Genomic DNA, 27,513 nt, shown 5'->3' on the forward strand with positions numbered 1-27,513 from the left:
TATTAATATACATGTAAAACACATTTCAGTCACACGCTAACATTGTGAAAATCGTAATGAGCTCCCGTTTCAAACATCTGATACTCTCTCACTGAGGTTGGCCTATATATAGAGAACCGGGTCATCACCAGCCAAACAGTTTTCATAAATGCTAGAGCAGAAGCCGCTTACAAGCTCACTTTTCTTTGATCAAAAAGGTTAAATAATTTAGGTAGGGCTTTTTCTTTTTGATGAAAAATCATCGCTAAACTTCCACATTGTCCACGGGGTTATTTCGGGGGTTATTTCACAGCACGGACTTTCTTTCAGACGTTAGCATTTTATCGCTAGCCTCCTGAGAACTCCTCACGAGGTGTGACTGCAGCTCGCGCAGCCGGGAAACCCACCCAACAGGAGCGCGTGGCACCTGTGATCAATGGATTTGGGAAGAGTGTTGATAGGTTTGAGTCAGTTTGACTCTGACCTGAACCGATTCTTTGGAACTATGGGTGTCAAGGACATTTTCACTGAGTTATAAATCAGCTAAATAATCCCACCACCACCTCCTCCTCATAATCATCATTATCACCATCATCATCTTCATACTAACGGAACTGCAAGAGGTTCCTGAGAGAAATTTCAAGGGAATTCACACAGTTTGGTTTTATGTTCAGAGCAGTCACAGGACTCTTACTATTTAGTTTCCTTATATCAACATATTAGAAAAGGTTTCTGCGAGAATTCATTACAAACCTCTATGGAACAACAGAGTATTTTATTATTATTTATTATTATTAGTTCTATTTGATAAACCTAAAGATATGTAGAAAAAGCGAAATTGTCATTGGCTCACAAGTCAAATATTGGTGCAAACTTCGTTTTTATTTTGGGACATTTAAGAGCTAAAAAGCTAATAAATACAGTTAAATAAATATTAGTGTGACAACATTATTTTCTATTTTCAGTAGTTATTCCACATCACATCACACTGAGATATAGCACGATATCATTTTTTATTTGTTGTCAAAAATAATTTGGATTATATCCGTTATTATTGATTGAACTGGACATATAATTTATTTTAAGTATTAAACCTGTGATTTTCAGGGTTCCCTCTAAAGTCTTGAGCCTGTTCCACGGATGAAAACATTGGACATTGACAAAAGTCAGTCCTGTGAGTAGATTCGAACAGTTGCTTTAAAAGAATCGGTTCAAAAGAGTCATCTGGGAGGCGGACGGAATTCCGTCGTGAACGGCGCCACGCGCCTTATCGCGTTCGCTTGGAGACGAGCACACGTGCCAGCTCTGTCCGTTCCAAAATTAACCCCCCCTCCACACTCTCGCGGATTTACTCCGAAGTGCGCGCGCTGATAAGCAGGAGCGCGCACCGTTCCAGTTTAGTCCCTGCGGTCGCGGTTCACGGTGGACTCTTCCTAGGGTTTGTTAATTTATTAAAATGAGGTCCAAAGCAGTGATTTTGTTTTTGGTGCTAGGCGCTTTCACGGCGTATTACGTTTATTCGCCCATTCCGGACGACATTGAAGAGAGATGGAAGCTCATGTTGACGGACTGCTTCTTCAGAAGTTTAAGCCACCTGGTAAAACTGATTTATGGATTTAGAGCAGCAAGAGGCTTCTCTACACAACTTTGAGCATGTGTTTATCGCAGTAAATGGACCAGTAATGCACTACTGCAAGTGCTAATTCTTACTAACGACTTGCTTTAGTATATGGTTTATCAATATACTACTATTTCATGTGTATTTTTATTGTGCATCCTTCATGTAATTGTTGCATGTGCATGTGTGCACTTATAGTGATTCAAATGCTTTATTTTAATTCAATAATTGCGCTTGGTATGTATTATTATTATTATGTAATTTAATGCATTTAGTTGCTTAGAACTATACTTTTTTTAAATTTGCAAATTATGTAGAAAAATGTACACATTTTTTGTAGAAGAAGCAATGTTTAATTTATGGCTGCATTTATTAACCCCGAGCTCATTAGTGTCATAATATTATGATAGAATCCAACGATTCTAGTTTAATTAAAATGTCAGTGTAGTTACAAAGTGGCTGCAGTTTAATTTAATAAACCGCTGTATTTATATAATCAGGATTTTACGTTTTAAGTGTGTCCATGTGCTGCAGCTCTATATTATATATTTGACGTTTGTCACTACTCAAGGTTTAATGTGTAGGCCTAAGTACTGCAAGGCAGAGTGGCAGTTACAACAGATTATATCAGATCATAATCCGAGCACTAGGCTCACCTGTTCTAATAATAGGACCTTATTATGGAAATCAATATTTATTTATGGTGCTGCTAAATCCCCGAGTTCTGTTCACCTTGCGTTGTTGTTGATTTGGGGCTTTAAAAGTATTGTCCATGTCATCCAGCTTTGGGGATGTGCTCATTTTCACAAGTACTCCCTCAGGCCTCGGGATCTCACTGCTGTCAAAACATAGTTAACTTGACAAATCCTCTGTTTTTATTGAACCTGCCACTTTGCAAAACATGAAGCCTGAACTATCCCTGCCCTGTTGTCTAGAGCCCAGTCTCATTCTGACACATAGTTGGTGGATGCTTGGCCACTGTACAAGACTCTGAAAGGAAAAGAGCGCGCAGTGTTAGGGTTAGTGCGCCGCTAAAGCCTCAGGGCTAGAGCTTTGACAAGGTAGAATTAATGAACTGGTTTATGCTTAGATTTGCAGTGGGGGAAATCAGGCGACATGCTGCTGAAAGGTGTTCTGAATCAAAGCCAGGATTTCCTAACTCCAGTCATAAGCCAAGTCGTTCATAGTTTCATGCTTGATAGTAAGCTGAACTGCAATGAAATGCCTTTGATTATTTACAGAATATGCCTTTTTTAATGTTCCTTGTGGTATCACACATCTACCCAATGGAACTGCGAACTCGTCTTGTGCATATGTTACAAGAATCAGTGCAGTTTCCATGGTCATGGTTTCTTGATGTAACAAATCTAACCTAGTAAACAAGGAACGTCCCAAGACGTTCAAAATAGTAGTATATAAAATAATTCAATAATAAAGTAGTTCAAATAAGTAGTCTGTCCGTCAAGGACATATTTTAAATGTCAATGGACGTCCAAATTCCATCTTAATAAGTTAGTTAAGTGGTGACCAATCGATAACGTCAGTGGACGTCCAAAACGCGTTTTAAACAAGTAATTTATTTCAGGACCAATTAATAACATCAATGGACGTCCAAAATACGTCTAATAGTCGTCTTTTCAATGTCTGTGTTTGGACGTTTTTTCAACTTTCAAGGTTCATGTGGAGGCAGCCATGTTTGAAATTAATATAGTACATTGTCTCCAATACACCCAGGACACTAGGTGGCAGGGTCATGGTTAAGTAGTGTTTCCTACTCCTAATGTCAGTGTTTTTCATTTTGGTTGTTAGAAAAAGCTGAGCCTACAATGTGAAAGTCATTTTCTCAGACTAACTGTGATGGTGAAGAAAACCTGAAAAGAGTTTTTGCGAAACCCTAGTCTAAGCCAAGTACTTACTATTGCAGCCCCCGATCTAGACCTCCTGATCCAGCTGATCAAGGTCTTCTGAAGAGATTGATTATCTGGATGAGGTAAGGCAGATTAAGGTTTGAACTAAACTCTTCAGGAAGCTTGATCTCCATTAGCAATGTTGGTCACTGCACTAAGCCACTCTTACAAGCACATGCTGCTATAACTATGGCTAATGTTCTTGTATGATCTAATGAAAGTCAGTAGTATTTGTTGTAAATGGTTATTAGGTTATGAACAAAATGGAGAAAATTGTTTTCACCCTGGAAAATATGTGAGGTCAATGAGTTGTACACTAGAACAACATCAGAGTTAACATCAACTGACCTGCCGGCTGCATGTCTGTCATCTGACCAACACCCGTGTGCAAACACCATATGATCTCAGATGTTTGCAGTCATCCATTTTCTTCATTCTTACTATTGTCAGAGCAACACCAGGTACACAGCAGTCTGATTTCAAACACTTGGTGAAGATTTATTCTCTTAACTTTAATTCAAATGCTCGTTTGCTTTAAAACGTGATCAGATATTTTAGGTTAGAACATTTTCTTGTAACATTTGGCTATATTTTCTTCACACTCTGCAAGCTAGCAATAAAATACTTGCCCAAAGGGAAATAATCAATCTCTTTGACTCTGCTAATCTCTGGTAATGACTACCAAAATTTAGCATTAAAGACCTAGCGGAATTGCCCATGTAGAGTGGGTCCCCTTGTGTGAAGACGCCTTGTTATTTATTTATTATTGTTTTTTTCCCCGATGTTTATTTATTAAGTTTAATTCAACGTTGGGTTGAAACTGTATCTTGGGCTTTTCCGTGTCTTGTTAAAGACTGCTTGGTATTGCCTGCTCATTAAAAAACATTCTGCCTCAGGGAAATGTTTCCATTACCTTCTTTGACACTAAAGTCACTCCATATATAATATTTTATCTAGTTAGCTTTGAATCCAAGTAGTTATTATGCTGTTTTGGTGAATATCCTGGTTTCTGGGCTACGGTAGCCCACCAGGACCATTACTGTGTCAGCTAACATTAGCATGCTAAACAAGAGTTTGTACTAGCATCTTGGGGTGCTAGCTCAGGCCAAATAAGTTGATTACCTATCAGTCCATTCCAGAGAGCGCGAATCCAAACTCGCACACTAAACCCTGAGATTTCTGGCCTCTGTTTTTATCCTCCCCTCTATAGGCAGACTTCAGTGAGCTGCTGGGGCTGAAGGACTACATGGGCGTTATGATGTTCGTTACGTTTGCTGAGCGGGTGGTGCCTGAGTCAGATGAGAAGGTTCAGGTGGCGGATGAGCTTTTCGATGGTGTGGATGTGGTGGTGTATCAACCGAAGCACAGGAGAGGAGCTGGTGAAAAGAGGAGAGCCATTATCTACCTACATGGGGGAGGATGGTGCCTGGGCAGTTCAAGTGAGTCCTGTACCACTCAGAACTACATGAATTCAATTGCTCAACAACAAAAACAGCTCAGATTAGGCCACGAGCTTGGTGTTTTCCATTAATTCCAAAACAATTCCATCTATTATAATAATTGAGCTGTAACAAATTGTGTTGTCTCCATGTTAAACAGAGATGACATTGGTTGTGATGAGTATCAGTATTGAGTTGATAACAGCAAACTCACCCACACTGAATGATGTGATGTTTTTAGCTGTGTAGCTCTCCTGAGTGATAGTAAAGCGTTGAAGTACTTTGAGCAGTAGCTTTGGAGCAGTTTGTCAGTCTTTTGTTCTGAGAAACACAGCTCCACATCATATCAGTCCCATTTGTTTTCAGTCATATTTTCTCAGTGGGGGCATGGACACAAACACCTGTGGATTTTTCAGATCTAAAGGATGGGTGGAGTTTATCTTCTACTATTTGTTACAAAGATGAAAGATTTAATTACTCTTGATCTGTAAGGGACAGTTTTGGTGCTCGGTCTGATATTGTGTGGTTTTTTTAGAACATTTTTGATCTCTGTTTTCAAAAACACTTGTTTTTCTCCATTTATATTCCTTACAATCCTTTTGCAAATGAATTATCTCATATCTTATCGACTCTATATACTTCTTTATTTAAAAATCTGTTCTAAAATGTGTAAACAGTAATTTAATTGGTGTTTTACAAAAGCTTTTAATGATTGATACATGGCTCAATACAAAAATAATTACAGAGACTCACTATTGTTTCCTTGACTGTATACATTTGCGCAATTGTAGTTTCATCATCTCAGAGTGAAGTCACACCCCATTTGCGAAAACAAAACCTTACCATCTGGTGGAACTGTTAGACATGCATCCTGACAGTGGCAATCCTCGGTTACCAACCGTAACATGGCTGACATAGCATTGGTGAACTGATCTGTGACATGGGATATCACGCTGTCTGATCAAGCTGCTATCAGTGAAGCATAGAACAAACTTCACCCCATGCTACAACTGTGCCAGACAACTACGGTCATTGGCATCAAACCTCATTTTCTACTGTGAGGGAAATGAATAACAATCCATTAAAAAAAAGTCTTATCCCCAGATTATTGCTGAAATTCCTCCCCGGTTATTAGTTTCCCGCTGATTGCACATGGTGGCACCATCATTGTGAGGGTGAACACGTTTATTCTGAGATACATAAGGACACTTCACTGCTTGTTTTTGGGGTCCCAACTGCTGCTACACTGTTGGGACCCCATGTAAAAATCCATCTTGACATCAATCTGGAGTTTAGCTGCATTCATTACTTTTGAATTAATGGGTTGGGGAGTAAAATAATATGTATTTTGCTTGTTTGTTTACTTCTGTTATGTCTTGGCCAAATTGGCATTGTACAGTAACTTGATTGTTAAATTACAACATGCCAAACCTCTGAGACTATCTCTTCCTTCTTTATTTTCCGGTCATTACGTACACGTTGATTCTAAGGTGATAAAACATAAAATAATATGCTTGCATAAGGAAGTTGAAAGTCAAAGTTGAATAAGTGAAAACAGATGAATGGATGCAAAGTAAACGACCTTCCAAGGCCTAGCATCCCACCATATTTGTCCTCATCAAATATTTTATCTTTGAAAGACAGGAGAAAAATTTTAGATGTAGATTTAGATTTGACAAACCCTCAAGTGTTTGATTCCATCTTTCCACTGTGAGAAAACTCATGATTACGGGTCTGAAAATAACAAATTCAGTGGATACTAACCCTAGCTCTTATGCTGCATTCCATTTACCTCATAAGTCAGATGTCAGAGCTGGGGGTCACATCAAAGCTGACCAAATTCCAGTTAAACGTTTGGAAAATACTGTGCCGTAGGTTTCATTTTTAGCTTGTTCCTGGTTGGCATTGTTAGCGATAACTGCTTTATGAATTTAAACACCAGGGAAATACGTACACATACAGTAGTTGGACAGTTCTGTATGTACGACTGATTTAATGAGATATAAATAGATAGAAGCGCTAATAAACTGTACAATACTACTGTGGTGCTGTGTGGGCAGCCATCTTGGATTCTGAACTGTTTTGGTGAGGCTGGCCTGTCTTTCAGTGTTTGAAATCCGACTTGGGGGCTTTCCAGTTCCGACATCTGAGTTCAAATAGAACGCAGCATAACCTTATCCAATATTTTAGTGTGTCTTTTGCCTTTATTCTGTGTCTCTTACTACAGGAATGGGGCCCTACGATCTCTTGGCCAGGCAGATGGTCACAGAGCTCAATGCGGTTGTTGTTTCTGTGGAGTGAGTATTCTGTCACCTCTTTCCTCTATCAAAACCCAGACTACCTTGTTTTTTGGGGCTGGAAGTATGTTGAAATTGGCCAGTGGTAACACTTCAAAAGTAGCTTAAACATTTGTCTGAACCCAAACTGGGTTTAGCAGAACTGAATTATGAATGACTATATCACTGTTGAAACACACAGGCTCCTCTTATGCATTTGGCAGTAGAACAGAGCTCTCGCCTTTTTGAATAGAGATCAGATCAAGCTTTACAAACAATGTACGATGGACATTATACCCTGGTTGGCCTCACCCAGACTGCATGGCACAATACAGGAAGCCATGGATCTACCTAAAACAGCTATTTACACATTCCTCATCCAGGGTACTCTGCTTTGCTTTGCACATGATTAGTGACTTCAATTTCAGGCAGAGTTTGTGCAATGCCCAAGGAGTAAACAATGGATATATTAAACCGTAATTGTAGTGAACGATAATAATATACCAGCAGTTCTGTTATTGCCTACTGATTAGACAAGGCAGCGGCTTTGCTGAAATTCATTTTATAAACTGGTAAAATTCAGCAGGGAAAAGCTGGATCCAACCAAGTAACACTTTACAGTTATGCACTGTTTCTAAGGCTGGCATAAATCAGTTCTCACGAAAAGCTTAAAGTTATATTAACATGCATAAAAGCTTCTTTAGTCAGTATCATTCTGGAAAATGTCAAGACGGCTGTGAAAACTAGATGGAATAAGCCTTTATTAATGTTGATATAATCTTCGTAGAAAACACTGACTGATAGAATGGGATGGTCAAGAGCAGCCACACATGATCCTAACCTCAACATACTCAATGACAAGAGTTGGCTAGAGGGGTCTAAACCCACAGAACCACTTTCACTGGATTGGTGGATGTACACCCTATACATATTGAGACAAGTTGGAATGACATTTGTGATCCAGTACCTGTTCTCACTAATGTTTCCATGGCAGAGTACCATCAAATCCTGGAACAAGTTCCAGTATGTGGAGTAAAAGATTCCCAGAATGTGAAATCTTGCTACACCATCCTTTCAAGATAAGCTGTAATTGTAGAAAAGCTCCACAGATAAAACAATGTTGATTTACGGCTGGTGTGAACCCAAACCTTTTAGCTCTGAATAGCAGGGTTCTCTGGTTTGCTTGTTTACCGTAGTGAGACTCTTAGGGAAGCTCTTAGTGCTGCCTTTTGTAGATGGGAACACTGAGCAACACCATCACATAATCAATATAATATGATCCCATTTGGTCAATGGGAAACATGTAGGCTATTATTAATCTGAAAACAAATAAAGCAGCCCATACTCTTTACTCAGATGAGAACTGTTGGATTAATTATGTATCATATACAATCCAGGCTCAATGTAAAACACACTGAATAAAGATCCACTGCTTTCCTGCCCACCACCAAAGTTACATAGTGTAGTTTCTGCAGCACTGAGCATGTAGTAGAAATGACTTGGGCTTTATTCTTCTTATTGTGAGTGGAGCATTGAAGGAATACTGAGCTTAACTTAAAATTACAACTTCATAATCATGATGCTCCACTGAGCTGTGATAGAAAAGAACAGAGCTCTGGGCTCAGCACTGCACTGCAGAAGCTACACTATGTAACTACCCTACACATTGACTTCAGAACAGTGATGTAACATTATATTACACCCTGCAACTCTAGAGGGAGTCCAGCAATCTTACTTAGTGTTGCTTTACACACTAGAGCCTCTGTCAGGGATTAATTTTACACTGCCCTCTGGTGGATCGGACATCTCTTATGTTTAGTTCAGACATATGGTACATAAATGAGCACAACTAACCTTTAAAAAAATTATTGATTTACGTGCAAAATATTAAACAATCGCTCAATCGAATAGCCACACCCACTTTAATTAACAGTAGTTCTTTGTGTGGAGTTTGGTGTAACGTAACCTCACCTGAACTGTGTGCAGGTACCGACTGGCCCCTGCTCACCACTTCCCCATCCCGTTTGAGGATGTGTACAGAGTGATCAAGTACTTTCTCCGGTTGGACGTCCTGGAGCAGTATGAGGTGGATCCGGGACGCGTTGCCGTGTCCGGTGACAGTGCAGGAGGAAACCTAGCAGCTGCTGTGGCACAACAGGTAAGAGACAGGTATTACATTAGAGGGCAGCCTTGTACAGTGATGACTTTCAAAGCAGACACTGAGGAGTCTTAGCAGCCATTACGTCATGCAAGGTGCCATTAATTTGGTTTTGGAAAATTAATTATATTAATATTTTTTATAACAGTAGACCACACATTTGTGCTACAAATATAAGTGAGCGCAAATGCTTTCAAAAGTAAGCACCGTGAACCCAAGCTTTTAATGGACTAACCCTCGACTCTCCCTCTACTCCAAACTTTACCACTCTGTTCTCACACCAGCACCCGAGCTGCTTCTTTTAGAGCATGGGTGGAATATTGTAGACACACAGCAGCACTGAGCAAAAGTCAGAGACCACAGTGAATTTTACTATCCACTCAAAACATTAAGAACAAGCTCTATACAACAAAGTACACATTCGCCCCAAACAATAAATATTAAATCAGTTAAATATTAAATCCCAGACAGCGGTCCACTGGCCTTAAAATGCTGGCACACCACTGACTGTAGACCACTGCTGGTCCACCATCGGACCACTCAGATTACCGTCTTGTACCGGATATAACTCATTTATAATCTCCCCACACATATTTTACATTCAGAGACTTTTATTCTGGAAAACACACTAATACAAATATCACCAACAACTCTGAGAGATATAATAATGAGTATAAGCCTGATATAAAATGATTAAATGATAAAAATGTTGACACTGTGCTGATTAAAAGTGTTTATTAATCTTATTTATAAAGAATAACAAAAGAACCTAATGAAAGAAAAAAAGTGCTAAAATGTGGCTGTGCAAAACACTAGTGGACCTCCAACTTTGCCAACTGTGGTCCGTCGTCTCCTTGCTCTCAGGGAATGGAAATAGTGCAGTGGAGTGAATGGAAATACGACTCATTGTGCTTTTTTTCCTGCTGATATTAATTTATTAAGTAAAACATATGCAAACGTTTTGGATTGAAACCCACCTACTGTGTTAGCAGCAGTTTAAAAGCAAGTTGTGTAGCATCGTGTCTTAGAGAGAGACTTTACTGCCATCATGTGTTGGGGAAATCTTTCAAGCAGGTGGAACTGGCAGTGAATCAAACAGTGAGTTGTATGCCAATGTGGTTCTGTTGTGTATCTGACCACAGTTGCAGCTGGACCCAGAGCAGCATATAAAGCTGAAGATCCAGGCCTTGATCTACCCAGTCCTTCAGGCACTGGACCTCAACACCCCATCCTACCAGCAGAACCAGCACATGCCCATCCTGCCCCGCACTCTTATGGTCCGTTTCTGGAGTCAGTACTTCACCAGCGATAAGTCCCTGTACTGGGCAATGCTCGCCAATGGTCATAACGGACCAGAATCAGCAGCTTTCCTCAAGTTTGTCAACTGGAGCGCCTTCCTGCCCGAGTCATACAGCCAAGCGTACAATTACAGTGCTCCACCCATAGGGGGCTCAGAGAGCTCAGAGCCTCTCGACAACCTGTCCCATTCGCTGACAGACCCACGGGCCTCACCTTTGCTGGTGCCGGACGCCCTTCTGAGGCCCTTGCCCAAGGCTTACGTTCTGACCTGCGAGTATGATGTGCTGCGGGATGACGGCATTATGTACGTGACTCGCCTGCGTCAGGCCGGAGTGGACGTGACACACCAACACTACCCAGTCGGCTTCCACGGGGCCCTCATGTTCACCATGTGGCCCACCGACTTCAAAATCGCCCAAAGGATGATCAACAACTATATACTCTGGCTCCAGCAGAATTTGTAAATGGTCTAATTTTGCACAATTTGTACATGACATGATTTAATGATATAATTATACAAAAAAGTTGTAAATTAAAAATTTACAAAATTTTTCAAAATTTTTTTTTTGAAAATCACAAAATTTGTAAATTATAAATTCACAAAAATTAGCAAAATATTTCATTTTTAAAAACAGCAAATTATAAAGCTACACAATTCATAATCTGCACAATGACAGTGTAATCTCTCAAAATAACAAATTATATAATTCTGTAAAATGTGTTAATTATATATTTTCAAAATTGTGAATTCTATAATTTACCAAAAAGTTATTATTGTTGTTTTTTTTTATATAAAAATTAGCTTTACATTCCTTCTCTCCCATGCCCTCCTGGTGCCAGGCTGTGGTTAGTTGTGCAACGTTGCTTTTTTTATTGAATCAAATATATTGTGTTTTTGTTCTGGGCTGTTTATATAGCTGCAGCGGATGGGATTTATTCCTAAGGGCACTTTTTTTTTTTTTTTTTTTTTTACTTCATCATAAAAGCTTTGGATTATTCTCATGACCACTGACTCTCTTTATGACTTTACTCACGGCTCCGTGACCTACATTCAACAAAAGCAAGACTTGCTTTTTGTAGTCTATAATCGTCAGTGCAAAGTTGCCCGTTTATTTTTGTTTTTCATTTTGTGAAATGACACAAGTTGATATTATTTCAACTCTTAGCACACTTTGTTTTCTACAGTGTTAATCTCATGTTCCACACTGAATAATGAATGTACTTGATAGGGTTCAGACTGACAAAGCAGTAAAAAGAGTCAACTGAAGGCTGTGGTTTAAGGCTTTATCTGTGACTGCTCTCTGAAGTGTGTTTCGGGGGGGGGGGGCTTTAACAGACCTGATGAAAGTGGAATATGAGAAGAAGCCTCTTTGTTTAAATGTCCTCAAGTTGAACGAAGTCTGGATTGGAGCCGCTGGCCGTGGGGTGGTGTTCTTCTTCTTCATGTGACCTTGGTGTAAAATTGCGCTACTGTCTTATCCTACGATCTCCCTCCTTGTCTTTGTCACGTTGCCCTCTCCTAAGTGCCTTGAAGACAAAGGGTGTGTGTGTTCATGTGTAAAGAGAAAGAGCAACAAGATGGGCCTCACTGTGTGTTAAAGTATGACCAGGTCATTGTTTGTGTTTGATAGTGTTTTCCCACTCAGAATAAGCGTTGAAACATGCACCGGTGAGATAACACACTCAACTGTAACCTCTCCCCTTTAAACAAACAGAAATATAACCTCTCCCATCACTGCCTTGATTTAATATTGAGAAACTGCATGTGCGGATATCACATATTACCAAGTATATACTTATTAAGGGGTGTTACACAGGCATGGGTCAGTTCTATGTACATTTACAATGCCCTGTTTTGTCTGTATGGTTTTTAGTGGCTTAGATTTAACTTCATTCTTCATGCATTAAAAAAGTACATGTGCCATTTACCCTTCCCATCTGCAGACGGGGCCCTGCTATTTTCCCTGTCTTTGTCTCAGTGACCCAAAGCCAGGATTCCATGGGCACGCTGTTGGCTTTGTTGTGCATGAGCATCTGTTAATTGGCATAGCACATCTGGGCACTTAGCATTCTCCTCCAAGCACGTTGAGCCGTCCAATAGTGGTGTGCTAGTAACATTTAAAAAAGTAGTAATAGTTTAATTGACATGTCTTGTGCAAAGCATGTGCTAGCATTCACCCTTCAGTTTGCCATTGTGTGATGAGGAAACAACTGTGTGACTTCAGCGACAATTAAAAATAAATATAAATAAGTCATGCATATACATAATACAACACCATGTCACACTTTACCCTCAGTTTTCTCTATTAAATATGTTTAACAATGGTGATTCACCACCACTCCTCTTTTTCTAGGAGGTCCCATTAGCCGTTCTCATTTTGAGAGTTCCTTCTCTTCACCGTCATGTGACCTATTAGAGGGCCAGAGGGGTCCATCTCTGATAAAGTACAATATTGTTTGGCGGGAAGATGAAGGTAAACCCACCCCTACTTTCTGAGGCACCTGAGCTAAAGCATTTCCCCTGGGATCAGAGAAGTCTAGGTCACTAAAAGGAGAGAGGAACTGGAAGATCAGCTGAGGTATGCATTCACACAATGCCTAGTCCAGCACCTGGAGAGCTTTGTGCATACTGACAGCAACTGTTAATGCTCTTGTAGTCGAATGCTATCAAATCCTCACCACAGTTTTTTTAACATTTACTATAAAAGTAATGGCAAAGAAGGGGATCCTGCAAAAATAGGGACATGTTTTAACAGCATAGATTTCAGAATGAAAATGTGATGTTAAATTCAATAAATGAGCAGTAAATGTGCACTAAACTATATAAAGCTAATGGTAAATTGGGGATTTTAGGTGCAAACCTCCATTTTACATTGTTACATAATTGAACATTATACATTCCCATGTTGAAGAACTATGACATAAATACAGTGTGCCACTAGAGGGCAGTGTAGAGATCACAAATAACATTTTCATTATAGTTTTATACGTATGGGTGAAAAGTACATATTCAAGCCAAATTATTATTATTTTTATTTATTTATTCTTTATTACATTGGTTACAAAGCCAAAATAGCATTAAGTGAGAGCAAAACAAACATATTTTCTCTAAAGACCAAGCCTTTATTTAATGTCCAATTGTGCATGGAAATAAAATTCCCCACTACCATAGCGTACAATGTCTGTTACCTAAGATGTTAATGCAAATGTTCCTATGTGTTATACCTGTTAGTATTATACCTTTGTTTTAAGCCAATGTTTGTGCATTTTAGAGGAGCTTCAGTGTAATATGCCACCTATTTTTACTGTTGTGTGCATGCTTGTGTGTGTTGGGAGTAACTATTCAAATATGTATTTACATATCTTACTTTTTTAAAAAATATAGGGTAACAGACGTTCAGAGAGAGATCATTTTCCAGGGTAGGCAGATTTTTCCAAATACTGCTACAGTGTAATGTCATGGCATTAAGAGACCTTTTCCAGTCCTGTGACTGTATCTTGTACACATATATGTAAGATTAACTATTTAAATGTTATATATGCGTAAAGAATAAAACATTGCGTGTAGTAACACACATAAATGTGAACAAAACCAGCTTCAGAACTGATTTATTAATTTAAAAAAATTCTGGATTTCCTCGTGTTTGTTGTAGAAGTTCTTGCAAACATTGAGCAGTCGCCATCTCGATGACACATCTTGCATGAGTGTCTCCTGCTTTTGTTAGTTTGCAGCTTGCTGCTTTGCCAGATCTGCAGTGTTTTGAGTGCCCATCAATTTTTAGACCTTTTGACCATAGCCACATTTTGGCCACTGCTCTTTAGAGATGAACTTTGAAGGGTGTCCAAAAGTAGCTTCCGTGTTAAATATGATACATTTCTCTTCTATATTCCACTGCTTTTCTGCCTTCATGAAATATCAACTCATGCCACACTTCAGCACAATGCCTCTAGTTTGTTTTCAAAGTAGACCATCTGTGTGTGAAGCAATAGCACTCTAATCTTGTACAGGTTTAAAGGAATGCTATACAAAAAGCCACTCCCTAGAGTTGCAGAAAGTAATTCACTTTTAAAGCACTGTCCTGAAATTAAGGGAGATGGGAGAGGGAGGGGTGTGGCTTCCTACCTTCCTTTAAAAGTGACATAGTGCAGTACAATGAGCAGTAAATGTGCACTAAACTATATAAAGCTAATGGTCAATTGGGGATTTTAGGTGTAAACCTCCATTTTACATTGTTACATCATTGAACATTATACATTCCCATGTTGAGGAACTATGACATAAATACAGTGTGCCACTAGAGGGCAGTGTAGAGATCACAAATAACATTTTGGTTATAGTTTCATACGTATGGGTGAAAAGTACATATTCAAGCCAAATTTTTAAATTTTTTTCTTTATTACATTGGTTACAAAGCCAAAATAGCATTAAGCCTTGGGCAGTGAGAGCAAAACAAACATCATGTTCCTACACTGCTTGCAGTCATGAAATCATATTTTTTCTAAAGACAAAGCCTTTATTTAACGTCCAATTGTGCATGGAAATAAAATTCCCCACTACCATAGCGTACAATGTCTGTTACCTAAGATGTTAATGCAAATGTTCCTATGTGTGATATCTGTTAGTTAAAGTTACATAGTGCAGTTTCTGTAGACCAGAGTAGAAAAAACAAACACAGGCACTATTTTTCTTTTTACAGGTCAGTGGAGCATCACAATCATTTTAAGATATTAATATTACCTAGTGTTGTAGGTAATCTGGGGTTCACAAACCTGAACCCGACAAGGTGTGGTCTGCTCTTTACCGAATAGTTAGAGGCAATGCAAATGCCACACCTCATCATCATCTTCATATTTGTGCACACCAGATGGTTTAGTTTGTTTCCATAACAACAGAGAAACACCGTCACTGTGAGCAGAAAATGTGCCCATGTGCTGTTATCAAAGTTTTATATTTAAACACAAACAGGAAGCGTCAGAGACTGAGATGAGGGATAGTGAGTAGAGTCTGACTGGGATTAAAACAGACTTCTTTAAAACATCTAATACAGTACGAAAACCCTTTATTTTATGGTTAGGAATCGAAGGTCCAATCAGGACAGGTTTCTAGGCCAAAAGGTTTCATTTATTCCATGACAAAGTCTGTTTTAACCACAAGCAAAAAACATATCGTCTGTGAACTGTGAACTTTTGGGGAATGCAATATCAAACAGGCTTAAGTTAGTGAAAAAAGTGCATGTTGTTGCCACGGGCAGTGAGGAGATGCTTATCTCTAAGACATGCGATAGAAAGCAGTACATGACTTACCATGTGCTCTCCATTAATCATTTGATATGACTAATCCAGGCTTATGCTTGTTGTTTATGCATGCATGAAGACACTGTTTAGCCAGTTTAGTCCTCAACTGAACATCAATACGCCCCGATCTTATCTTTAAATATCTGTCAATTTTAGATAGATAGCGGTCCTTAGATGTTTCCACCCCTTGTTGTTCTGAGAGAAAAATCTCAAGAACCATGAGCTTATCTGATCCCGTTTGCAGGCAACACTTTGACTGAGCCAAGTTTTCAGATGATGGATACAGCTCATCTACTCATTTCTTTCACAGATCTCTGCAGTCGTTCTCTTTCCAGTAAATGAGAAACAAATGTGTAAGTCATTGTTTTGAAAACCTTGAGTAGTCTCTGAGAAGCTGGAGAATCCTGAAGTCAGGTCTTGCAGCGCAGTGCAATTCGGTTTAATGAAACATGCTCCTACTTCGCAGCTCATAAGTTCCTACACTTAGGAAACAAGAAGATGGAGTTCAGAGCTGAACTGGAGGGAACTCACTCTGTAGTGTTCTCTTCTAGGGATAACTGGAATACCACAGGAGAAGCCTAATCTGTTTCTGAGTTTCTAGGTCCTCTAATGAAAGGTAGCTGCACGGCAGGTGGAGGCACAGAAACTGAGCTGGAAGAATCGAATCTGTGGTCAGACTGTCCTCGTAGCAAACACTGAGCCAACCAATTGTTTATTACTTGTTTGAATCCATGGCCGACAAACAAGAAGATGAGCGGGTCCAGGCAACTGTTAAAAGCAGCAAAGCAGAGGGTTATCACTACTGTCTTCTGCAAAGTGGCTAGCATTTGGCAATTTATCTCAGTGTGGTTCTTCATGTAGTGGAGGTGCAGGGTGCGCTGGATGTGGTAGGGCAGGAAGCACAAGCAGAAGAGACAAAGCACTAAGCAAATCAGCGCCACATCCCTCTGCCTCTGCCCTGTCCTATTCCGCAAGATGTGTCGGATCATGAGCGAGTAGCAGATTATGACCATGACCAGAGGAAATACAAAGCAGATCACTAGGACCACCAGATTCAGCTCATACAGTACATCCCAAGATGTGCCGGAGGGTTCTAGGCATCCTTCGGTTTCCATACTGAACCCGAAGGTGACAGCAATGTACAAGATGTTCCCTCCCGCCACAAAGACCCAGATGATCCAGCACACGATCCGAGCCCACCGACAAGCCTTGCTGTTCTGAAGGCGAATCCGACCGGCCAACACCAGGTACCGGCATATGCTCAGAGCCGTCAGGAAGAAGATGCTGCAGTACATGCTGATGTAGAACATGTAGGTGGAGATACGGCAGGCTAAGTCCAAGGCTTTCCACGAAGGTCTGGGAGAAGATCCTAGCATGTTTGAAGACTTGCTGGCATAAAAGGCAATCCGTAGCGGCAGGGTGAAGATGAAAAGAAGGTCTGAGGCAGCAAGGTGGATGAGGAAAATGGTGGACAGGCGGTTCTTGATCGAAAACTTGCAGAAGATGTACAGCGCACAGACATTGGCCCAGAGACCAAACACAAAGACCAGGCTGAAGACCACAGTGTAGGCTGTAAACTTGTACTCCTGGGAGTGGTTACAGCTGAGGTTCAGTGGGTTGGAGATGTTGTCTTTCGCCTCCATCACTGAAGTGGCGTCAACGGAGCCTATAAACCAGAGCACATGAGAAAAAGTCACCAACCTTTTACAGTATGTAGTAATAAACAGGTCAAACTGCCTCTAAGGCTTAGTTCAAGGGGAGGACATAGTTACCTCCTTGGAGAGGTTTATTATCCATTATTTTATATGCAAACATCCTGTTCCTTAAGTACAGTATTGTTTAAAAGACAAATACCATTAATCCATTTATTCATCGACTGGATGATGCTGGGCCTTGATTGGTTTAGAATCTCTTTACAGATATTTATGTAGAGATTAGATAGAAGACAATCCATTACAATGTCATAACAAAAGTCCTGTAGAGAGATGTTCGGTACAAACTGTGTAAATGTCTCTTCGCAGGTACAGCAGGGGCCTTAAAGTGCAGTTAGAGCATTTCTATTGGTCCACTCATCATGACATTTTCACACAATGTGAGCAACAACTGCTGTGTTTAAATGGTGTATTAAACTAAAAATGAACAAAAAACGAGGGCAGCACGGTGGCGCAGTCACACAGCTCTAGGGACCTGGAGGTTGTGGGTTCGATTCCCGCTCCGGGTGACTGTCTGTGAGGAGTGTGGTGTGTTCTCCCTGTTTCTGCGTGGGTTTTCTCCGGGTGACTGTCTGTGAGGAGTGTGGTGTGTTCTCCCTGTGTCTGCGTGGGTTTCCTCCGGGTAACTGTCTGTGAGGAGTGTGGTGTGTTCTCCCTGTGTCTGCGTGAGTTTCCTCCGGGTGACTGTCTGTGAGGAGTGTGGTGTGTTCTCTCTGTGTCTGCGTGGGTTTTCTCCGGGTGACTGTCTGTGAGGAGTGTGGTGTGTTCTCCCTGTATCTGCGTGGGTTTCCTCTGGGTTCTCCAGTTTCCTCCCACAGTCCAAAAACACACGTTGGTTGGTGGATTGGCGATTCAAAAGTGTGAGTGAATGTGTGTGTGTCTGTGTGTGTCGCCCTGTGAAGGACTGGCGCCCCCTCCAGGGTGTATTCCTGCCTTGCGCCCAATGATTCCAGGTAGGCTCTGGACCCACCGCGACCCTGAATTGGATAAGGGTTACAGATAATGAATGAACAAAAAATGAACATACATATTTTCCATTATATGACGATATGTACTTATTTTTGAAGATCTTACTACTACAACATTCTGCTTTAATCATTTTGTTCTAGGATGTTCTTGCCCATGTGCACTCATTCCTGGTTCTGGAGCAGTGTTATCAAGCTGCTGATGCTAGGGAATGATGGATCAGTGGGACGCGGCCTTTTAGGGTTTAGGAGGTTAATTGGGATTTCGTATGAGATTATTTTTGTTTGGAAAACCAACACAAATACTTTCCACTCTCCAAGGAAAAATGCAAATGCACTCACTGCAGCTGAAGGAAATAGATGTGTTTAATTGTCTAGGAATTTTTGGCAGTGGTGTCCAGTGTCAGCTCGATGATCAATCTCTTATGGCCAGAAGAACAGACCGCCCAACTCTAAGGGTCAGGAATGAGAAAGAATGCTGTTTTGACTGGGTTGTTTCTCAGATCTTAAGTGGGAAGCTGCAGTGGGATTTGTCTGACAGTTTACAGCAAGCAGAGACTGTAATCAGATGTCAGGTATTGCATGACTCACCTGCACGAATGGAAAAGGTATCTGCAAGAATGAGTGCTGATATTAGCTCCATAAACTACTTGCTAGTCCATGTAATCCTGCCTGATTTTATACACTGTATGTGGACACCTGCTTGTTCTATATGTCCTCTGCAGTTGAGGGTTTGTTGTTACATGACTATTGCTGCGACAAAACCATCTACTGGGTGGAGGCTGTGTGACTGGGTGATTACAAAAGCTGCTGCAACTTAATCCAACATACTGGATGGTACTATACCCCTCTGGAGATTACACTTTCACTGATTTACTGTCAATTGCTAGGGGCATTTTTAAACACCCTTGACCCACACTTGGCATTGAGCATCATGATTTTAGGCTCCAGAGTGTCCACATTTCATTTACTGCATTTATTTATAGATTATGCAAGCGCTGAACATCTGGGTTTACGCTGAGGGCACTTTAAATGGCTGGGTTCAGCTAAAAGGTGAGGGCAGAGAGATACTGAGAGTGTAGTGGCTCAGGTGCAAACAAACAGGTATTACATCACATCATTTCTTAGATGGTTCTGACCTCAGGAGAGATAAGGGAGAAGATAAAGCTGCAGGAGAGGGAGCTCAGACCTGAGAGAGGGAGGGAGAGAGAGAGAGAACGGGAGAGAGAGAAAGAAATAAGAGGAGGAACGAGAGAATAGTGGAGAGAATGAGAGAAAAAGAACAGAGGGAGGAGAGAGAAAAAGAGAAACAAAGTTTGTGTGTGTGTGTGGGAGAGAGATGAAAAATGGAAGAGAGAAAGAAAAAGGAGGAGGAAGGAGAGAAGAGTGGAGAGAATGAGAGAAAAAGCAGAGGGAGGAGAGAGAAAAAGAGAAACACAAAGTGTGTGTGAGAGAGAGAGAGAGAGAGAGAGAGATGAAAAATGGAAGAGACAAAAAGAAAAAGGAGGAGAGAGTGAGACAGAGCGAAAGGGGGAGAGAAGTAGAAATAACAGAAACTGATAAAAGAAATACAAAAAATGAAGGAGGGGGGAGAGAGGTAGAATGAAAAAGGGAGAGAGAATGAGAGAAAAAGAAGGAAGGGAGGAGAGAGAGACGAAGAGAGAAACAGAAGGGGGGAGAGAGAAAAGGGAGAGAAGGAGAGAGACAAAAAATAGAATGAGAGAGCGAGACAGAGAAAAAGAGAAAGAGAAAAAGGAGAAAGTGAGTAGAGAGAATGAGAGAGAGAGGGAGACAGAGAGATAAAAGGGAGAGACAAAAATGAGAATGAGACAGAGAGAAAGGGGGTGGAGGGAGAGAAAGAGAAGTAGAGAGACACAGAGGAAACAGTGAGAGTATAAAGAGAGATTTTAGATGGAGCTGCAGGAATGAGGCCTCTGGTCTTTATTACTGTTATTTTTCAGCGAGCAGCAAAACCACGATCTTATCTCTGTTCCCCGAGGAGGAGAAGAAACAAAGGCTGAGGCACGTAATAACATCTTCATCACTGAGGACCTGGAGGTAATAAAGCGTACAGTATTGAAGCACAAGACTGCAGAGTGATGACGAGGCCGCCATTGCAAATTAACACTTGCAAACAGGAAAACACAGCATGTTTGTTGCAGATAAGACCATCGGTGTGGTCAAGTATAGATTAAATCAACAACAGTAGAACACATCAGTTGTTCATATATAAGGTCAATGAGTACATGTCTAATTCGGTACTGTGCTTTCATAGATGGTTGACGAATGCACCTCTGAGAAAAGCCATGTAGCAAGACCACCCAGTCAGTTTTCTATGTGCTGCCTAATTAAAAATCATGGGATAAAATGAGCCATTCTTATTCTGTTCTGTTCCATACGTCCATTGCAGAGATTTTAGGAACTGCCTCACCCCCTCGTTTGAGTCTGTCCAATCACAGCGATGGACCCACGTTTATGTGAGAGACCAAGAATGAGGTTAAACGCAACAAAGACGCGACAGAAGAATAAGAGCACTGCGTAAAAAAGTGAGAAAATGAGAATGGAGATGAAAGAGAACCAAGCAAAAACGGCCAAAACAAGAGCTTCTGCTCCTCGCTCCCCACTGCTGTGCACTTGGGTCTGGGGTAAACTGCAAGCGGCTTATTATCATTTAAAGGAACAAGTGCTGAAAGCAGCAAAATCGCAGGGGTTTTATTCAGACCCCAGAAATGTCCACTTTAAGGTTTTAAACAGCAATAATTAAAAAGAGCATTAATTAATGATCAGTGGAAGTGGTACTTTACCTGAGTGTCGTAGAGTGTTTTGAAACAGATGGCTGTTCTTGCTCTGAGCTGTGAGTTCAGTATTCAAATCGAGTCTATATCCAGTTTGCATATGTGCTGACATAAAGAAACAGTGTCTTTGCGACACCTCAGGTAACAGATAAGTCTACAGCTTCGTTACAGTCGACTGTAAGATGTCTGAGACACAGCTGTGGGAAGTGGTCTACTCTCCACTTTTCAGTTTGTGCAATTTCCTCTATGGTCTTGTGAAGAAGCAAAGGAATGATTTTATCATCAACGTCTGTTTTCTGTTTCATGCTGTCGTTGTGTTTTTTGTGAAATATCGTAAGAGGAAACCTTTCTTTAAAGGTTCTTTGTTTGGAAATGTTCACTTCAGACTCAAACGTGATCTGTAGACACACTTTATAATGTTTGCACTGACAAAATGGCAGGAAATAATGATGGACACTCTCGAGCTGCACATGGGCCCAAGGACACCATTCCCATCGCTGACGGCTGTGGTAACCGTGGCGTGATGAAACTGCATCTTATGTAAAAGTAGGTGGACCAAACATTGAGAATAAAGGTCTTTAAAAGAGTCTTTATGAGGGTTGTTCTTCACTGGTGAAGATTGGTACGCATCGTATGAAAAGTACACACCATATTGACTTCAGAAGCCTCTTGAGTTGCATGTTTTTCCACTGAAACATCTTCAAAATTGGTTCTACTTTGTCGGGAACTGCATAAATGTACCTTTTAAAGGTACAGCAGTGGTTTAAAAGTGCAGTTGTGTTTCCTGAGGGTACATGACATTCTCATAGGAGTGGATATTTATAAGCTTTCATGAGAGAACTGTGTAAAATAAGAGAATAAAATATAAGTCCTGGAGTTTAAATGGAGCGTATGAATAATATATATTTTTTATTCTTTTATTTTACATTATATTCCACATAATGAAAAGAACACTTCAAAAACGGTTCTCAGTGGCAACAAAACCACTTCCGTCAGAGTGATACTGTGTTATCTAGCTCTTTCTGCTGAGATTATGATGAAATGTCAGGCCTTTGCTATTAGACCTACGTGTGCTTCAGGAAGGTTAGCTTGATTTTCCCTCTTCAGGATGATGCTACACATATAGCGCAGAAAATGACTAGAAAACCCCCACTACGTGCCCTCTACTGGCCCATGAGGGCTTTAGACAACTAAGTAATCTGGTGTAACATGCTTTGTTTTGTGTTCTGTTCTGTTTTGTTTCTTGTGTGTGCTCCTCTGGTCATGTGACTGCTTCCCCATGTCTTGTGTCTGCTTCTTGCTTGTTCCCAGGTCATGTGATACCCTTCCCTTGTGTTTCTAGTATCGTGTCTTAATTAGTGTCCAGGTGTTTCTTGTTTGTGTTGTCTTTATATAGTCCTTGTCAGTGTTTCCTGTTTAGCCCCTTAGTTCTGTATAGTCCTCGTTTAGTGGTTAGCCTTGTTCAGTATTTAGCCCTTGTGTTTAGCCTCTGCGTTTTGCCCTTGTATTTAGCTTCCCTTTGTTTAGTTTCCTTTTAGTTAGTGCTATTAAAGTCTCCTACACTTACCTCCTTCCCTCACTCCTTGACCACTCCTACACTCCCCATTATTACATCTGGTATCATTAAAGAATCATTGTTTCTGCAGCCCACTATGAGACAGAAGATGAAGTCTGTGGCCAGACCATAAACAGAACGCTAAATACTAATGCAACAGGTAGGAATACAAGCTGAATTTGTGGTTAGATGGGTTTGGGTGTACATTGTTGTTTTTGCAAACTATACACTAAATCTGAAGGAGCTTATGCACCCCAGACCTCCAGGGGGCTCACTATCAACCATTGGGGTGATCATGGCCATGCTTAGAGTGATCCATCACGCAGATCGTACCTGCTCTGTGGGGGTCATATGGGGATCCTGTGTGGTCAACAGAGCTGATCAAATGGACACCGAGTATAAGGGAGGCGTTCCTAATCCAGTGATTGTTCAGTGTGTATTTCCATCTAATCATTACTTCTTTACCTTACTGCCTGTCATTTATTAGTCCTGCAGAGAAGGAAACAGAAAACTGCACACTGTAAAACACTGCGGTAGCTTACCATAGTTATATGATCAAAGACTGTAGACAGCTCTGGATAAGGGCATTGGTCAAATGCCATCAATGTAAATGCAAATGTAGTGGTATAATCGCTCAATGGCTTTTTTATGGCTTTTTTTTTTTTTTTTTTTGAGGTTTAACCACTGCCCCTTTACACAACTCTGAAAAGGTTCTGGCAAAATGCTCTTGACAATGACATTATTCATTTGCTCTGTGTAAATGATGACCTATATTTATGTAGCTATAACAACAGAAACAAACTATGGTGTAAACCTCAATATCAAAACCGATTATTACCTGTTTAAGACGCACATTTGCATTAGAAAAAAATTAAATCCATTTGATGCATAAACAAACTCAAGTGGCATTGATGTTGTTTCCGTATGCGAATAAAAGTCATCAGAATACGGCACGTTCCGAATATAAAAACGGCACTACTACATACTTTGGTTATGTAAAATAACTTGTAAGTCTAAAGCAGTTAAAAACGCAGGCCTAGGCCTTGGCAGGCTGCACAAATATTTTTTAAACAACCACAATTTGGCAGGAGAACATGCAGCTTGAAGTTAAATGAATGGTTGTATAAATTTGTTTTCGCTTGAAGGGTTGTTTAGAGCCAGAAGTGTCTTTTGTTGCTTTTTTTATTTTGTTTGCGAGTATGCACATGTAAAAGTGTTACTTCAATGATATAATCACTCTAATTGCACATGACGCGTGATTCAGCATGGGAAGGGCGTGCGCTTCTCGTTTTGGGATCCTTTTTGTATTTAAATGTTGTTGAAACACGTAACTGAGCACGCAGCTGAAATAACTGAATGGAAGGAGGAAAAAAAGAAGAAAGTAGAGAGTAAATATGAAGGCTAGTGTACATTCCTCAAAAGTATTAAAATTTAGTAAAAGCATTATAAGTTTAAATATTTTGAAATGTCAGACCCCATCAAAATAATGTTAAATATATCTGTGGTCTCATTTTATTGTATACATCTCTAATAACTGTATAAGTATGGATTATATTTTTACTGCCACAAATGGAGGAAAATACAACTAATGTAAATACACATTTTTCATTAATATATTCATTCATTGTCTGTAACCGCTTATCCAGTTAAGGCTTGCAGTGAGTCCGGAGCCTATCCAGATTCACACCCTGGAGGGGGCGCCAGTCCTTCACAGGGCGACACACTCTCACATTTACTCATATCTTCAGACACTTTTGAGTCAATAATCCACCTACTAACGTGTATTTTTGGAAACCTGGAGGAAACCCACGCAGACACAGGGAGAACACACCACACTCCTCACAGACAGTCACCCGGAGGAAACCCACGCAAACACAGAGAGAACACACCACACTCCATACACAGACAGTCACCCGGAGGAAACCCACGCAGACACAGAGAGAACACACCACACTCCTCACAGACAGTCACCCGGAGGAAACCCACGGAGACACAGGGAGAACACACCACACTCCTCACAGACAGTCACCCGGAGGAAACCCACGCAGACACAGGGAGAACACACCACACTCCTCACAGACAGTCACCCGGAGGAAACCCATGCAGACACAGGGAGAACACACCACACTCCTCACAGACAGTCACCCAGAGCAGGACTTGAACCACCAACCTCAAGGTCCCTGGAGCTGTATGACTGCGCCACTACCTGCTGCACCACCGTGCCGCCCTACACACTTGTATCCCCTTCAAAATAGTTTTTTTTTAATGTAATTACATGTAACTATTTTGTAATATAAACATACCTTTGTGTCACTTCATTAACAAAAGTAAATTCACCACAGAATATACCTAAGCTTCACTACTGCAGCCCGTCTGTAACAGTGAATATATTGCCGTTAATTACTCTGTTGCTACGCTAATGTTTAATCTGTAACTACACAGCTATTAGAGAATGTAAATTTGGACACATGCAGGAAATGTAACAACCCACCTTTTAGTTGGTTGAAAAATCAAATTATCCGTTAACGTTAATCCTTTTCTGTCCAAGGTGTGATCCGATCTTATAGCTGAACCTAAGGATCCTGTTCAGCTTGTTTCTTTAATTATAGAAGTAAAGTTCAGGGGTGAATTTGTTTTGACATGTCTTACTTCATCAGCACATTTGACTTGGTTCCTAAAACAATTTGGTAAACAAGCAAAAGTCTCTGGCAACGACATGAAACATCGTAAATACTTTCACCTAAAACAAATAAAACTGACTAGAAATAGGTCGAGTATAATTATAGCATTCTTAGGAAGTTGGATAATGATATATATATATATTCTATGTTTTTGCAGTGCCACCTTCTAATGTTCCAAAATGTTAAAAAAATGTAAATGTGAAATGAAGGTCATGGCACCTTTCGTAGAATCATCAGTTAACCTACATAACACATGAGCAGAACTGATAGTATCTTACTGCAGCTCACTCTTTACTCATTCTCTGATCCACTGCTGATCTTATCAATGTAGGGTGTCACTAATGGTTTACTTTGAAAATTTTACTGCAGCAGGAGTGAGCTTTCACTTCTTGTAACTGTAAGAATCAAAAGCTCAATAACGAGGGCAAGTGGAATCCCAAAAAGGCGACATGCAATTTACAGAAACAAGCTTTTTCTGGGCATTATGACAAAGTAGGGCTCTTCCTTTAGAGAATGTTCCCATCAGTTCCTGTCTAGATATGGTTTGCAGCTTTAGTTTTGCACTGGATCAATCAAAATACTTCTAAATATTCCTGAGTAAATTGTGACTTGCTACTACCCACATTTTATGTTGGATCAGTGTAGTTACAAGTAATAACACTTTATATCTGAGCAATAATGACATTCTATTTTAACATAGAAGCCACTATTCATTCATTCATTATCTGTAAGCGCTTATCCAGTCCAGGGTCACGGTGGGTCCAGAGTCTACCTGGAATCATTGGGCGCAAGGCGGGAATACACCCTGGAGGGGGCACCAGTCCTTCACAAGGCAACACAGACACACACACACATTCACTCACACACTCACACCTACGGACACTTTTGAGTCGCCAATCCACCTAACAACGTGTGTTTTTGGACTGTAGGAGAAAACCGGAGCACCCGGAGGAAACCCACGCAGACACAGGGAGAACACACCACACTCCTCACAGACAGTCACCCGGAGGAAACCCACGCAGACACAGGGAGAACACACCACACTCCTCACAGACAGTCACCCGGAGGAAACCCACGGAGACACAGAGAGAACACACTCCTCACAGACAGTCACCCGGAGGAAACCCACGCAGTCACAGGGAGAACACACCACACTCCTCACAGACAGTCACCCGGAGGAAACCCACGCAGACACAGAGAGAACACACCACACTCCTCACAGAGAGTCACCCAGAGGAAACCCACGCAGACACAGAGAGAACACACTCCTCACAGACAGTCACCCGGAGGAAACCCACGCAGTCACAGGGAGAACACACCACACTCCTCACAGACAGTCACCCAGAGCGGGAATTGAACCCACAACCTCCAGGCCCCTGGAGCTGTGTGACTGCGACACCTACCTGCTGCGCCACCATGCCGCCTAGAAGCCACCAGCATTGTTAAATAAGCTCCAATGTCCTCATTTTCAGATAGTTTTGGTATTTGAAAGTTGCTAAAACACATAGCTGAGTGTATTAACCAAGCTCTGCCGGAGGATATCATAGTCCAATCAGCATGAGGTTTTGTTCTGTACCCTCCCACCTCTCTTTTGAGTAATTTCAAAATGGTGGCCCAAGACTCACACAAACACTCACACAAACACAAACTGTGTTTTTCAGAGCTGCAGATCCTCCAGTACATTCTCAGTGAGTTCTGGGAGGGCTCGCCCCAATGTAATTTTGTCATTTACAAGGTGAGGCATGTTCCTGCTTTATTCCCTACATTGCTCACTATGTAGTGAAGTATATAGTTAATAGGGCACTGATTAATTTTAGTCACAACCCTGTACGGA

The 27,513-nt window shown here is 40.8% G+C and overlaps 1 protein-coding gene and 1 pseudogene across 1 annotated transcript; one reads left to right on the forward strand and one right to left on the reverse strand.

Moving 5' to 3' along the window:
* The first annotated feature begins 1,226 nt into the window (after positions 1-1,226).
* On the forward strand, positions 1,227-14,177 carry LOC136675692 (arylacetamide deacetylase-like). The gene is made up of 5 exons (XM_066652399.1): positions 1,227-1,576; positions 4,715-4,943; positions 7,171-7,240; positions 9,206-9,377; positions 10,520-14,177. Exons 1-5 carry the CDS (start codon positions 1,436-1,438, stop codon positions 11,138-11,140), a joined length of 1,233 nt encoding a protein of 410 aa, XP_066508496.1. The 5' UTR covers positions 1,227-1,435; the 3' UTR covers positions 11,141-14,177.
* A 2,321-nt stretch (positions 14,178-16,498) lies between these two features.
* On the reverse strand, positions 16,499-17,768 carry LOC136676074 (cysteinyl leukotriene receptor 1-like; annotated as a pseudogene).
* Positions 17,769-27,513: the final 9,745 nt, after the last annotated feature.

Source organism: Hoplias malabaricus, chromosome X1 (genome assembly GCF_029633855.1).
Source record: "Hoplias malabaricus isolate fHopMal1 chromosome X1, fHopMal1.hap1, whole genome shotgun sequence".
Lineage (NCBI taxonomy): Eukaryota > Metazoa > Chordata > Actinopteri > Characiformes > Erythrinidae > Hoplias > Hoplias malabaricus.

What these genes read in the sequence shown, in the direction of transcription:
- LOC136675692 (XM_066652399.1), top strand. Translation starts at nt 1,436, where the DNA reads ATGAGGTCCAAAGCAGTGATTTTGTTTTTGGTGCTAGGCGCTTTCACG. An exon ending in TCAGAAGTTTAAGCCACCTG is followed by an intron (nt 1,577 to 4,714) that starts GTAAAACTGATT and finishes TCCCCTCTATAG; the next exon opens with GCAGACTTCAGTGAGCTGCT. An exon ending in CAGCTGCTGTGGCACAACAG is followed by an intron (nt 9,378 to 10,519) that starts GTAAGAGACAGG and finishes ATCTGACCACAG; the next exon opens with TTGCAGCTGGACCCAGAGCA.